At 37.5% G+C, this 15249-nt stretch overlaps 2 protein-coding genes and 3 non-coding genes across 5 annotated transcripts; all 5 read right to left on the bottom strand.

Annotated features, from left to right (window-relative positions):
* Positions 1-4206: 4206 nt before the first annotated feature.
* Positions 4207-7568, bottom strand: akip1 (A kinase (PRKA) interacting protein 1). Its single transcript, XM_054620691.1, has 5 exons — positions 7430-7568; positions 5761-5954; positions 5592-5666; positions 5388-5507; positions 4207-4605 (listed from the first exon to the last, which is right to left on the bottom strand). The coding sequence occupies exons 2-5, from the start codon at positions 5917-5919 to the stop codon at positions 4456-4458; spliced, it is 504 nt and encodes a 167-aa protein (XP_054476666.1). The 5' UTR covers positions 5920-5954; positions 7430-7568; the 3' UTR covers positions 4207-4455.
* A 1400-nt stretch (positions 7569-8968) lies between these two features.
* rpl27a (ribosomal protein L27a) lies at positions 8969-13091 on the bottom strand. The gene is made up of 5 exons (XM_054619917.1): positions 13050-13091; positions 11849-11912; positions 11408-11483; positions 10655-10829; positions 8969-9143 (listed from the first exon to the last, which is right to left on the bottom strand). The coding sequence occupies exons 1-5, from the start codon at positions 13050-13052 to the stop codon at positions 9015-9017; spliced, it is 447 nt and encodes a 148-aa protein (XP_054475892.1). The 5' UTR covers positions 13053-13091; the 3' UTR covers positions 8969-9014.
* Positions 9472-9598, bottom strand: LOC129108944 (small nucleolar RNA SNORA3/SNORA45 family). The gene has a single exon (XR_008531958.1). It is a non-coding gene; the product is annotated as a small nucleolar RNA SNORA3/SNORA45 family (small nucleolar RNA).
* Positions 11011-11137, bottom strand: LOC129108947 (small nucleolar RNA SNORA3/SNORA45 family). Its single transcript, XR_008531961.1, has one exon. It is a non-coding gene; the product is annotated as a small nucleolar RNA SNORA3/SNORA45 family (small nucleolar RNA).
* On the bottom strand, positions 12378-12507 carry LOC129108946 (small nucleolar RNA SNORA3/SNORA45 family). The gene has a single exon (XR_008531960.1). It is a non-coding gene; the product is annotated as a small nucleolar RNA SNORA3/SNORA45 family (small nucleolar RNA).
* Positions 13092-15249: the final 2158 nt, after the last annotated feature.

Here is a 15249-nt window from a genome sequence, read left to right as displayed (position 1 = left end):
ACCTCCTGGCGGCCTTGAGTGTGGCCCTCGCCGACCCGGCCTGTGACGCCGTCCAGCTGCTCTGCACGGGCGTCCCAGACCAGCCGGAGGCCGTGCTGGCGGCCCTGCCAGCTCTGGCGTCCGGGAGGCCTGTGAACGTTTTCTACCTGCAGGACTCAGGAGGTCAGCTGGATGGTGACACAAGAGGCTTCCTGCAGTGTTTGACCCGGAGCACAAGAGGGAGCTGTCATGTGATGCCAGTTGGTTTGAATGGTGCACTGGAGAAGGTATGGATGAATTTACTGAATTTTAAAACTGTAGTTTTAAGATTGAAACATTAACTTGAACCCCAAGACTGAATGTTTCCTCTCTTTTCGTCCGTATTTGTACCCTTGGAGAAGAAAATCTTTAGTTAGGTGCTTCAAAAATCAGGCTTGCATGCTTTCTGCAACATTTAAAAATAAAATCCAAATAGGTTTAAGCAATGGGATAATTTAAACTAGTTTATGACAACTGACTTACTATTTAATTTAAATCAAAGGTTTATAATTGTTTTTCAGCCAAGTAAAAGATAGAAAAGAATATACTTATTGAATGTTAAATATGAATGAATAATATGATATAGCCTTTTTTGTTTTACACTTTACGCTTAGTTATGTGAAAGAACGACACCAGAGTCATTCATTAGAAAGATGTAAATTAGATTAAAGTATATACATATATTTATATATATGTAATAAAAAATGTAATTAATAATATTTATGAATGCATAATATTTACATTTTAAATATTTTCACAATCATTATATTATATTTAGTTTATATATTTTAACAACTCGTCATATACTGTATTCCTTCTATATTTTATGTGGAAATATTTCTTAGTCTCAAGGACTTTGCCGTGACTGTGTGTTTCCATAATGTCTGTCAGGTGACTCCTCTGTATGTTGTGGAGAAGCAATCATCAGCGCCAACAATCTCTACAGTAAAGTATTGCTGTCCATCGACTTCACTCTTAATCCCACACAACACGTCACCGCCTCAGCTCAGGTTGGTTTCCATGGTTAAAAATTGACGTTTTTAGCTTTTAACAAACATACATTTACAGGCATTTACATTTAACACACTGTAAGGTGCTGTGGATAAAATGACACACCTGAGTTGTGTGTGTGTGTGCGTGTGTGTGTGTGTGTGTGTGTGTGTGTGTGTGTGTGTGTGTGTGTGTGTGTGTGTGTGTGTGTGTGTGTGTGTGTGTGTGTTTATTGGCTTCATGTTGTTACCCTGGTGCAGTCTGGGTAATCCATGCATGCTGCCTGGTCGAAACATGGGCGGTCGAGAGTTCTACACAGGATGCAGAGTTCTGGCCAGGAGGGAGGTGGATGGCCTCTACTACCTGGGAACCGTAATACAGCAAGTACAGGTGAAAAGATGGTGTATTAATACACATGTGAGCAGGTGCAGGTGTTTGGACAGAACAGTGGATTTAGAAACAATGACTATGAGACCTTGGTGGACTGTGATTTAGTAGCCTTAAGTACTGCATTGAAATTTGAGATACTTGTACATCACTCAAATCTTTCATCATCTTCTTCCCCCGGGTCCAACCTCAGGGCCGCGGAGGAGTTTGGGTCGTGGAGTTCGACCATCCGGGAGGCGCCGGTATGGGGGTCGTCTCCTCCCAGAGGCAGGTGGTTTGCTCCCTCGACATGGTGAACCACACCAGAGCTCACACACGCTGTCCTCTGGTACCTGGTGATGCTGTCCTGTCGCCATGGGAACCAGACCAGAGGAGATACGGGCCGGGGAGAGTGATGGCCGCCAACGGCTTTGGAGGTAGGATGTTAAATAGTGTTTGTGTGGATGTTTTTACAGACATATTCATGGTGTGGATTAAGGTCCAAAATTCAGGATACTGATTATTCCAGTGAGATGATTTTTTTATTTAATGAATAAAAGTACCTCTGCAGGTATTTACCCTCTCTGCTATAGTTTACTGACTATTTAGAAAAATGTGGAGATGGACTGTGAAGTAGAGGTACATTTAAGGTTTTTAATTATATATAAATACAGAATTATTAACAATAAAATGTCCTTAAAGTATTAAAGTAAAAGTACTTGTTGGACATAATGGTCCCTTTCAGAATTACATTATTATATAAGTTTCATATGCATTGTATTTTGGAATATTAATACATAAATACCTCAAAATTAAATTAAAGGTGAATTGTTCTACAGGAGACTATGTTTTATCACTATAATATATATATTATTTACACAAAAAGCACTAGTTAGCACTGAATTAATGTCAGTAAATGTGTAATGTTGTTGCACTTATTGTATTCGTAGTAATTTGCTTCTGCACTATACTTTTGCTCTGGTTTATGCTCTTAGATGCTTGTTTAAGAAAGGAGATGCACTTATGACTTCTGGTGACTAGTAGTTCTCTTGAATACCTATGTTGAATACACTTATTGTAAGTCGCTTTGGATAAAAGCGTCTGCTAAATGACTGTAATGTAATGTAATGTAAATCACTTGTTTGTCTTTGCAGCTGATGGAGTTTGGAGCCTCCGGGTGCTGATGTGGAACCGCTGTGTGTCTCTGGTTCCCGGCGGCCTCGTTCTTCCCATTTCAGCTCCTCAACACGACAGAATAGTCCGGGAGCTCCAGATCCAGACATCGGCCTCCAGTCGTTGCTGCAGCTGGCTTTGTGCTCGCAGCTCCTCCTGCCCTCCTCAGACGCTCTGCACCGACTACTCCCAGTCTTCATCTCGCTGCTGCTCAGTGACAAACCTCCGGCCATGCTGGTTTCCACCCAGCTGTGGGTCCAGCTATGGAGCTGAAAGGGCGGAGGGAGATAAACAGCTGGACCTCAAAGATACAGAAGTGTGGAGGAGTGACCCTGATGTGCCATCCTCCTCTTCCTCCTCCTCTTCTTCTCTTTCTGAGGATGAGAGCAGAGCGGTGAAGCTGAGGAGTAAACAGCAGCGTCCTCCCTGGAGGTACTGGAGACGAACTGGGCCAGAACCACAACACAGACAGCCAGGTGGGAAACACAGACAACTCCACTGATGCACAAACAAATTAGACCCAAAGCTGTGGCAATGCACTGTTAAATAAGGTCATCAAGGTTCTGCAATTAGGTTTAAACCTGTGTTTTTTGGGTCAAAGTCACATACAAGATTACTATGTTATTTTCATTATCATTGTAAGACAGGGTTGCACAATAAAATGCAAATTATTGTCCCATTTTGCTCCAAAACAAAACACAAAAAAGCTAATATGTGAAAGGTTGAGGGTGGATTATGGAGTCTTATAGTCAGAGGAAAGAAGATGCTCGAAAGTCTGGTTGTTCATCAGCAAACACACTGCGGCTGGGTTAAAGGTTTCTCATCTTCTTATATCGGTTCCGGCTCTTTGCAGGCACCTCTTGTCACCAATATCACTGGTGCTTGATGAATGGGTACCAATGATGTTCTTGGCGGTTTTACCCGCTGTAGAGCCCTCCAGTACTGGGCTGTGCACATCCCATAGCAGTTTGTTATGTCCATAGTTAGGAAGCTTTCTATTGCTTTTCTGTTAAAGTAAACAAGAACTGAACTTGAACCCGGTTACTGTTCCATGTAAAATCCTTAAAGTCCTGTAGAGAAGGCTTAACTCAAACCTGTTATAAGGTCATAAAGTTCCATATAAGGACAAATAAAGTGCAGATTTTTTTTGTTCTCAAATTAAAATCCCTGACAGGTTATTGATACTGTAATAGAAAACAGAGGGGTAAACGAAAGAACGATTTGATGTACATTTAATTAAAATATTTAGAATAATAGTACCTTAATAGTAGTGACAGTCAACTATCACAAATTCAGGCAGACATCTTCTATTAAAGATAAGGTTTTCATAACTGATCATGTTAATTATATTCCTTTATTGATCTGCAGGAAGTTCAGCTCCGAGGAGGACATCACTGCCTGAGAGGTTCAGCTTCCCTGTCCCACAGATCAGTGCTTCGCCCAATCGAAGCTCTCTGTTTCTGTCACTTCCTGGTGCAACAGGAAGAAGAGCGAACATCAGAGATGTTTTTACAACGACCGACTTCAAACCTCGACCACCAGCAGGAATTAGGCCTTTTTCTTGCAACAACTCTGCTGCTGTTTACACATAATATGTCAGTGTACCGACAGTAGGAATATGAAGTTAAACAAGCATAAATTTGATAAAAATAATCTTTATTTTTTATACACCGATGCGGTAAAAGTGCAGGTTTAGATTTCATGATGTTCTAGGAAACATGATAATAAAATACTCAAGTAAAATACAATAAAATATGGCTTCTCAATGTGCAGCAGATTAAAACATTTTGATAGGAAAATAAAATAAACTCTTAAAAAGGAGATAAATCTGTGTAAAAAGAGGCAATAAACACACACAAACATGATTAGCTTTGGTCAGTTTTGGTATTGAGTGTTAGGCGTCAGGGGTCAGAGGTCAAAGGTCAGGTTGATGCTCTCTCCAGCTTTGACACTGACCATCTGAGTCTGCTGCTGTAACTCTGGGATGCTGGCAGTGATGGCGTACGTCCCCGGTGAGACCTCGATTAAGAAATCTTCACCCGACGCCGACGCACGACCCTGAAGAGAAAAACAGACTTTGTATTGAAAAGACTTTTGAGGGATGTTACAGATGCTGGCTCCAAGAAATCTGCAATTAAATCTGAAACATTCAATTCAAAAAGCACCAAAATATCTCTCTCAAATAAAAACTGAATATTTTTTCTAGAAAATGTTGTTGTTTGAATTTATTTCACGTCTGTTAAAGTGTGTCATCAGAATAACTGTTCCATTTAAGGACATTTTACATAAAGAGAAATTTCCAGATGCATTATTTGATTGGCAATACTGTGGTCCTTAAATTTTATATTTTGTTTCATCAAAATGTTTGGCAAGACACCGATACTTGAAAACCTTATCTTAAGAGCTTCATTAACCATATTTCTTGTAACAACACTGAATCAAAAGTCATTCCCACTAGAATCAACACTTGCAAGCTTTTTTTGCAGCTTTGCAGATTTGTTTGCTCTTCTGTATGATTAAGTTCAAAAAGCGACCAGAGACCTCGAAGGTTCATCGCTGCAACAAAAAAGTGTCTAGTGGTGAAGAGGGTTAATATTTAGCAAGCTTATAATGCAGATATTTTTCTCAATATTTGGATGTCTAAATAAGTCTAAAGAGACAGTGAATATTAAAATTACATAAGCTAAATTATTCACTTGTCACTTGTGTGCTGTTTGCTAACACACTGGCCATTAGTTACCTGTTAAATTATCAAAATACACATTTGACGTATGAAAGCTGTATGTGACTCAAAGAAAAAAGCAGCATATTCTTGTTATTTCCTTGTGTGGGACCCTTACATGTTTCCTGGCTGTCTGTGGAGGTGTTGTCATGCCAATAGCTGGCCGTGAGTGAAACCGGCACACGTGGGTCCTCTCGGTGTCAGTGGGCTCGGTGCAACGGCCGGACTCATAAAACCTCTGCAGACACAGAAAACATTCACATTTAAGTTTTCGGAGCTTGAGCTGAAAGTGTAGAGGTGCTGATAAATAATAATCGCTGACCTTGCACTGATGTGTCGTCTGTGCCATGAGGCCTGCGAGGGCTGCAAAGACATCATCGAGCTCTGTGTGTGCTCTCTGCGAAATGTGAAATGCAAGAGAATTGAGACACAGAGAGTCAAGTCAAGACCCCAATAAATCTATCTATATATATATATTTTAGTTTAGGCACCTTGACAGGGATTTGTGTGTCTTCCTCTGTCGTAGTGGGGGTCTGGGATGCTCCAGTGCTCGTCCAGTCCACGCTCCGCCTGGAGGCCCGCTCCAGCACCTCCAGGCCCAGACTGGCAGAGCGCTGCAGAGAGGACTCCAGCCAGGCTTGGCTCGCCATGAAGAGGTCGAGATAAAACACAGGGGCTTCTTCACCTGAGAGGAGGAAAAAGCAGACACACATCAAAACTAATAGTCAATTTAGTCACATTCTGTCCAAATTGTTCAGTATTTATATTAAAAATATGTTCCTTTTTACAGCATCTTGTCCATATGGTGCACAGAAATGTTTCTATTTATGTATCTAACTATCCAGCTACATATCTGTCCATCTGTCTGTTTATCTAATTTAGTTTTACTACTAATACACTTATTAACTAAATTGATATAGAGCTGAAGTGAGTACTTGATTGACAGAAAATGAAACAGTGATAATACTCTTAATCATAATCCACCCTTTTTAAACAAAATGCCTAAACTTGTTCATCTTAAATGGAATATTTGCTGTTTTTTTACAAGTCTTCTTTGATATCATACTGGATAAAACATGCATTTTGAAGGCTCTGGGAAATTAAAAGAAACATTTTATGAATCTCCAGAACAAACAACTGATTATTTTTATTTGAATAAATAAGTTTCTAAATAGTTTTTCAGGCAAGAAAAAGACACCAGGAATGTTATATGAATAAATTATATTAGAAGATATAATTTAGATTATTATATATATATATAATTTAGATTAAATATATATATATATAATTTAGATTAAATTATATATATATATAATATAATCATTTTGAAGGCTTGAGAAATTAAAAGAAACATTTTATGAATCTCCAGAACAAACAACTGATTATTTTTATTTGAATCAGAGTTTCTAAATAGTTTTTCAGGCAAGAAAAAGACACCAGGAATGTTATATGAATAAATTATATTAGAAGATATAATTTAGATTAAATTATATATATATAATTTAGATTAAATTATATATATATATAATATATATATATATATAAAATTTAGATTAAATTATATATATAATTTAGATTAAATATATATATATATATATATAATTTAGATTAAATTATATATATATAATTTAGATTAAATATATTATATAATTTATCTAAATATATATTAAATTAAATTATATATATAATATTATGAATAAATATATATATATAATTTAGATTAAATATATATATATATAGATTAAATATATATATATAATTTAGATTAAATTATATATATATATATAATTTAGATTTAGATTAAATATATATATATATAATTTAATCATTTTTAAATTATATATATATATTATATATATTTTATATACAATATTATGTTTGTATATATATATTTAAATAAAGATATGTATTTATTAAATACAATTAATTATAAATGCCTACTATATGTAATTTATATTTATTTATTTATAATTAATTCATAACAAAAATATTTGCAACCCTTATTTCATGCATGCACATCCAATATCAGCTAAATATTAATTAAAACAAACTAATTGTGCAAATTACATGGAAAAGCCTACAAGTGAACGCACCACGAGAAAGTGGAGATACTGCGCATGCGTGAAGATTACCGCCCCCTACTAGTTAACGGCTACTTACGTTCACTTTTCAAACAGCCAACGGTTTTGGCGTCGAGAGCACCGAGACCTCAGACCGCTCAGCGTTCCATCGCCTACGTCACTGCCCGTCAACGTTCCAAAACGATGACCTCACTGTCAACAACCTTTGCATCCGGGGGCCGTGGTGCTTTCAAGTGACGGGGACAGGAAATCCGTCATGTTAAAACTCCGCCCCACACGTATGCAAAAAACACCCCAAAGTCACGTGGAGATGTTTTACTTGTCCTATGATTTATAAAGAATTGTAATCATGTCGGTAGTCGCTCTCTAAACATGTTTGATTTCCATTTATAAAATAGTTTCTACTCAGAATCACGTATTTTAAATTGGGGGACAGGAATCCCCCCAAGAAGGCTCAGGAGTCCGAGCATGAAATAAGACATTAAACACAGCATTTAATTGATAAATAAAGTGATGTTGATGGTTTTCTCCAATCTTGCAAATGACAAGTTAGTACTAAATATAAACCACACTTTGTTTCATTTTTTACCTCTTTACTTAAGATTTCATTAAACTTGTTTTTTATTTTTTTACAAAAAGTACCAAAACACTGGCAATTCATACACTGATTGATGGTTTTTCTCCAATCTTTACTGGAGTCTTGCAATATCCTGTATAGTTTTGGCTCTTCAGTACCTTAAATATTAAAATAAGACCAGGAAATGAAAGAGCATTTACTGGTTTAATTGCTAACAGCCTTCCTCGTAGCACTCACTGTATTCGTATCAGTTCGCTGCACTTATTGAATTCGTATTCGTTTACTGCACTTATCCTATTCGTAGTAGTTTGTAGCACTTATTGTATTCGTATTAGCTTGTTGCAATTATTGTTTTCGTAGTAATCTGCTTCTGCACTATACTTTTGCTCTGGTTTATGCTTTAAGATGCTTGTTTAAGAAAGGAGATGCACTTATGACTTCTGGTGACTAGTAGTTCTCTTGAATACCTATGTTGAATACACTTCCTGTAAGTCGCTTTGGATAAAAGCGTCTGCTAAATGACTGTAATGTAATGATGAAGGTTTGCATATGAAACTTTCTAAATGTGGATGCTTCTTGACAAAAAGCAGGAAGTGAATTAAATATTTTATTTTCCCTTTCTTGTCACTTTAACCAAGATGTATTGCTATCATTTTTCAGTGCTCCCATATTTACTTAAATGTCAAATCAAGGATTTTTCAAAAATGTCTGTCAATAAATCTCTAATAGCAGTTTTCAAACATTGAGTCCTGTTTTCAAATTCACATTTTAAGGGTTGCAGTAACCCTGATGAGACTCCCTGGTCCATGGCTTATGTGCTGGGTGTATTGATTGAGGTAACCAGAAGTCAATGTTACAGTGAATAGTTACAATAACAACCATTTGACTCATTAAAACCTTACTGTGCAGGATTATTTAATTTTCGCATGAGGCCATTTGAAAATACGGCTGTCTTTTTCCAAATGGTACAAGCTTAAAACGCAGCCCATATCATAACAGCCATATATGGAGGTATTTAAATTAGACATGACAATTATGTAGTTCCATTTATACAGTTTATTTTTGCAAAATCAATCTGACAGGAACATTATGCCATCAGCACACAGGCTCCTCCCACTGCCTTGATTTTCTCCTCGGCCCGTCGGCTGAAGAACTTGGCCTTGACGATCACAGGCTGCTTGGGCAGCTTGCCTTTGCCCAGGACTTTGTAGTAACCCTACAAAAGAAAATTGGAAACACAATATTAGTGCCATCAGATAATCACATGTGCATAAAAACTATCTTCCATTAATGGAGAATAATGCCCATAATATTATGGGTCAAGTGCTGTCTTCATGTCCAGCAGCATATTATTAAGACTGCAAATTAAGTCCATGTAAACCGAGAGCACCAAGTACGTTGTGCAAATCTCTTTTAGGCAACACATATTTGCATTAAAAATGAACCAAAGAGTTTAGAAATAACATGCCACTTTGTAAAAGTTTGCATTGAAATGCATATAAACACCTTTACAAAATTATTAATCATTAATCAGCGATAGAGCAGTTTGTAACTGACCATGTGGCCGACTGACCTACAAAGAGCCAGTCGGTGAATAGGACCAGTATTCAATCTAAGAGTACTCTAGCACACCAAGACAAGGAGTTGTCAGGGTGAGACTCTAGTCTCTACAGCAGAATAAATATCAACGACTGACGGAACAGATACAATAACATGAGAATAGATGTAAACTACAAATAAACGCAAGTGTAACATGTCAGAAAACATCGAAGATCAACATATTTATGTGCCTTAATGATAAATATAGCTGATGAATTTATATACAGGCCAATTTCCCCCAAACCATAAACTGAAGCCTACCCATGTCAGTGTTTGCAAACATGATTATATTTAGAGGGCTATTTCAATTACAAATGAAGTCCATGTAATGCCACAATACATGTACAAATACAATTAGGAATATTCTCAAATCAAGAGCACCAAGTACGTTGTGCAAATCTTATTTAATAAGTGTGTACTCAGTTATTCCTTCTATTGTAGCGTGCAACACATTTCAGTACAGACTGAAATATACTAACAATGGTTGCAGATGGTGGGAGAAAATTAGTTTGGCACCGCAAAAGGTTTTTGCATGTTTAAATTCTTTAGCAAAACTTTCACTTTTTGCCAGGCATTATTGTGTGAATCAAAATGAGAATGACTATATTGAACAAAGCAAACCTTGGAAGTTAAGCTAAGATCAAAAATAGGTGGATAGAAAAGTGAAATAACTTCTGCAACCTAAAATTGCACCGTTATCTACCAGGCTTGTCACAAATACAAAGACCCTGCGTTGACTGCAATTTGTTAAGCAAAATCTGGCCACCTCACTAGAGGATTTTTGACATGTTTTTTCCAGCCACTGGGTTTGGTTGAGAAAAAAGCTCCAATGAGCAAGTTATCTGCAACTAAAATCCAATATCTTCTTCTTCTTCTCACAGCTGTTAAAAACACAAGATACATCTACCACAACTAGCATAACCACATTCATTTACTTGCATTCTTTGATCTATGCTGATACTTTTAGTCTTTAAAAAAAACATCCAAACATACTTGAACAGAGGCTGGTGTCCGTGAATACATCAACTTGGACTTTCAAGCTGCAACTGACCCCAACTCCCTCTTTATTTAGTGATTAGTGCTCGACACTAAACAACTCTAACAATGACAACATTGGTCAATACTTACAGCGCGCACAGCATCGATGATGGGTGTGGGTCCGTCGGGCTTCTTGCCGTAGTTGAGCCTGGTCTGCTCGCTCACCAGCATCCACAGCTTGTCCAAGTTGATGGTGGGGCAGTGGGTGGTGTTTCTCTTCAGATGGTAATGTCTCATACCCACCTTACCAAAGTACCCGGGATGGCTGAGGAGACACAGGGAGGACAGACAAAAAAGGTCAATTGCTGTCTACACAAAGTGGCAACACATATTTTCATTAAAAATGAACCAAAGAGAGTTTAGAAATAACATGTCAGTTTGTAAAAGTGTGCATTAAAATGTATATAAACACCTTGACAAAATTATCATTAATCATCGATAGAGCAGTTTGTAACTGACCATGTGGCCGACTGACCTACAAAGAGCCAGTCAGTGAATAGGACCAGTATTCAATCTAAGAGTACTCTAGCACACCAAGACAAGGAGTTGTCAGGGTGAGACTCTAGTCTCTACAGCAGAATAAATATCAACGACTGACGGAACAGATACAATAACATGAGAATAGATGTAAACTACAAATAAACGCAAGTGTAACATGTCAGAAAACAATCCATCCATTTATTATTAATAAATAGAGCTGATTGCAAAGCTATAAACTGAAGCTAACCCCTGTAAGAGTATTTGTAAACATGCACATTGTATTTAGAGGGCTATTTCTTTGCACATGTAAAAGAAAAACACCCTTAAATTTGCACCAATCTCATCATGTCGTGCAGCACTTACTATTTGTCGAAGTTGATTCTGTGGTGATGCATACCACCAGCATTACCACGACCTCCAGGATGCTTTCTGTGCTTGCCTGTGGAGGGTTGCACAAGTTAAAAAAGTAAAACCATGTGTCCACACATACAGAGCAATGGAGATCACCTTTAAAAAAATTTGCATTCGTTTACTGCACTTATCCTATTCGTAGTAGTTTGTAGCACTTATTATATTCGTATTAGTTTGTTGCAATTATTGTTTTCGTAGTAATTTGCCTCTGCACTATACTTTTGCTCTGGTTTATGCTTCAAGGTGCTTGTTTAAGAAAGGAGATGCACTTATGACTTCTGGTGACTAGTAGTTCTCTTGATTGTTGAATACACTTATTGTAAGTCGCTTTGGATAAAAGCATCTGCTAAATGACTGTAATGTAATGTAATGTAAATGCAGGTTAACACTTACCAATACGACCATGTCCGTGGCTGACATGTCCTCGGAGCTTCCTAGTTTTGGTCGCCTTGGTGGGCTGTTGAAGTAAAGATTTGATATGGATTAGAATAACTACTCCCAGCAGACCACATGACAATAATAACATGACAATAACAACATGACAATAAAAACCTGTGCAATACATTACACTGTGCAATAATAGTTAAAATAGTTTTTTTCTGTCTGTAAATATAACATTTCAGTTATTGATTTTCTACAGTTTTGTATTGCTTATTTATAATACTTGTGTGCACTTTACTCTACGCTGCTGTAAGCCTGCAAATTAAACATTGTGGCTGTCTCTTACTTTACTGTACTTTTACTCTGGTTTATGCTCTTAGATGCTTGTTTAAAAAAGGAGATGCACTTCTGGTGACTAGTAGTTCTCTTGAACACACTTATTGTGAGTCTTTGGATGAAAGCATCTGCTAAATGTACTTTACTTGGATGCTTTGAAGTCTAGTATGAGACTGCAGCATCAGTATTTAGTGATTTCAAGCAGGTTTGTAACTGACCATGTGGGTGACTGGCTTACAAAAGAGCCAGTCGGTGAATAGGACCAGTATGTAATCTAAGAGTACTCTAGCACACCAAGACAATGAGTAGTGTCAGGGTGAGACTCTAGTCTCTAATAAACACCACCTACTGACAGAACAGACACAATGACATGAAGATACAGGAACAACATGAATAAACTGAAGTGTGTAAGAGTTGTGGTCTTCCTGGTGGGCTGTTAAAGACCTGCAGAGTGTAAACACATGTTTCTATCAAAGCCAATGGAGCTAGCTAGCTAGCTAGATTAGCCATGCTAGCTCTTGTGTTATAGGATATTGTGTCAACTTAACAGCAAATAATTGACACTAAAATATGCATTCACATACTGGTTTTACTAATTAATGCATGTTTAATCCCATAGTTTAATAATCAGCTGCTCTCATGCTGCCTAGCATCCCAGGAAGCTAATGCTAATGCTAGCTCATCTGCGCTAACAGGCTTGGACCGCTCACAATATCCCATAATATTAACAAATCACGGGACAAAATACTCTGCAAATGACCGTAAGAGTCGGCTACACCGTAAACCGCCACCAGATGATAGTTTGCAGTGATAATGAACACGGATGGCGATAGATTTAACTACATTTCAAAGCGCAGGGGTTCATGATTTCACCTACCATCTTGGAGGCTGGTTGAAAGAGGAACGGGATTTGGAAGTCACGCGGTTTTGTGCGAGATTTGGCTCCTGGGGAAAAAACGCGCGAAGAAACACACAGCGACGCCTAGTGGTGGAGGACGGAACTGACTGTATTTATGTACATCTACTGTACTCATGTACATTTTGAAGTACTTGTACTTCACTTGAGTATTTATTGTACTGCATACTTGTACACCATTCAAACCTACACACCACAACAAGAACTTACAGAAAGCTAGAATCAATAAATTACACAATTATAAATAAATTATGATTTTTGTGAAGAACTATTATACAGTACCAGTCAAAAGTTTGGACACACCTTCTCATTCAATGTTTTTTCTTTATTTTTATTTTTTTCTACATTGAAGACATCCAAACTATGAAGGAACACATATGGAATTATGTGGTAAACAAACAAATGCTCAACAAACCAGAATATGTTTTATATTTTAGATTATTATAAGTAGTTGAATGTGAAGGTGTGTCCAAACTTTTGACTGGTACTGTATATATTGTAGGCTTTTCATACAAGTATCTAAATCCATTATTTGCTCAGGCTAAATATCTCATTACTTTTAAATAAATCAGAAAGAGAGCGCATTTGGTTACCTATAATTTACAGCAACTGTTAGTACTACTGAGTGTTAAATTTGGATTGCCAACAAAATGTGCATTTTTGGAATGTCACAAATTTCAGATTCTTGCACTTTATTTGGCTCTTTTCTTTTCATTCCGCTCTCTACTTCTACTCCACTACATTTCAGATGGAAATATTTCACTTTTTTACTTCACGTCATTTGTTGTATGAGAAAACTAATTAAAAATCTTAATCAACAACATTAAAGCCCTGCTTTAACATTAATGCATTAGCAATCTAATTTTATTATATATAATAGTAGAAAAAGACACAGGGCACATGTTAATGTATATTTTCTTTACTTAAGCAACATTTTCAGTGCAGGACTTTCCCTTGTAACAGCAGTATTTTACAGAATGCACATTGCCTATATAATAACAAGCGTGAGATCCATTTAATGGAGTACAGTAAACCTCTAGGAGGTTATGCAAATAGAACATGAATGAGTATCAGATACATCCCAGAGCGTTAATGTTGATTTGCATACAGGCTGTTATTCAAAACTTGAGTCAACTTCACAGCCTGTGACTTTTCATTGGTCAGAATTTTACTGGGAGGGAACTCCAGCTGAAGAAAAGACAAATTAAACTGCGTTTCGACCGGATTCAACTTCATCAAACCTGTGCGGGGATCTTTTTCTTTTCTTATATGCTTCTCTAATGGATGCACTTCATGGTGGTTGCTTCATTGCTTTAAGCCTCGGATCCCCCGGTGACCCGCAGGTCAACTCTCCACCAATCACATCATCCGTGTCCCCCTTGATACTGGACAACGCAGTCATCCCTCTCATCCTCAGCTCACACCTGGAGGCACACTCACCTGTCTCTCTGAAGCAGACATCTTGTTTTTTCATTGCTTGTATTCAAACAGGTAAGGCGTTATTGTTATTATGATGTGACTTTAACCTTTAATATGTAAATGTTTTGTTGATAACTGTTTTGTAAACAATGCTTTATTTTGTATGCGTTACATCATTCTTTTGACTTGTTGATTTGATTCTTTTCCTGCACAAAAGAGCAGTTAAATTAATCTTAAAATGTGACTTCCTCTGTTGTTTCTTTGGTGGGTTTCTGTTTGTTTTGATTCTTTCTTTCCGTCAAACACTGGGCTCACAGGAGGTTTCAAACCAGCAGCTTCTTCTGTTTTTTGCACCCCAAGAGGGCACGATCTTCCTGGAGATGGCTCACCTGCTTCACAGACGCCATGGCAACTTTCCCCCAAGGCGGGCCACCTTATTGCCACGGGCAGCCAAGGGTAGAGTGCAGCTGGCACTGGAGGCCGAGTCATCTGAGACCGGTCCAGGTCCCACAACCACAGCGGAGGAGCCGAGCCTCCCAACAGAACACGTAATGGCCCACAGACACATTATAATAAAGAGTTTAATGATTGAGCAGAGCAGCTGGATGAGAATTAACAGCGTTAGGGAAGAGGGAGGAAATTAACAAAGGGTTATTGATATTTTAATTCAAATATTCGGGTTAATGAAAAGACACTAAGTCTCTATTTTCTTATTAAAAAAGCTCTGCAGTTCTGGATTCTG

Source organism: Anoplopoma fimbria, chromosome 19, assembly GCF_027596085.1.
Source record: "Anoplopoma fimbria isolate UVic2021 breed Golden Eagle Sablefish chromosome 19, Afim_UVic_2022, whole genome shotgun sequence".
Lineage (NCBI taxonomy): Eukaryota > Metazoa > Chordata > Actinopteri > Perciformes > Anoplopomatidae > Anoplopoma > Anoplopoma fimbria.
This window is presented reverse-complemented; position numbering and strand designations above follow the sequence as displayed.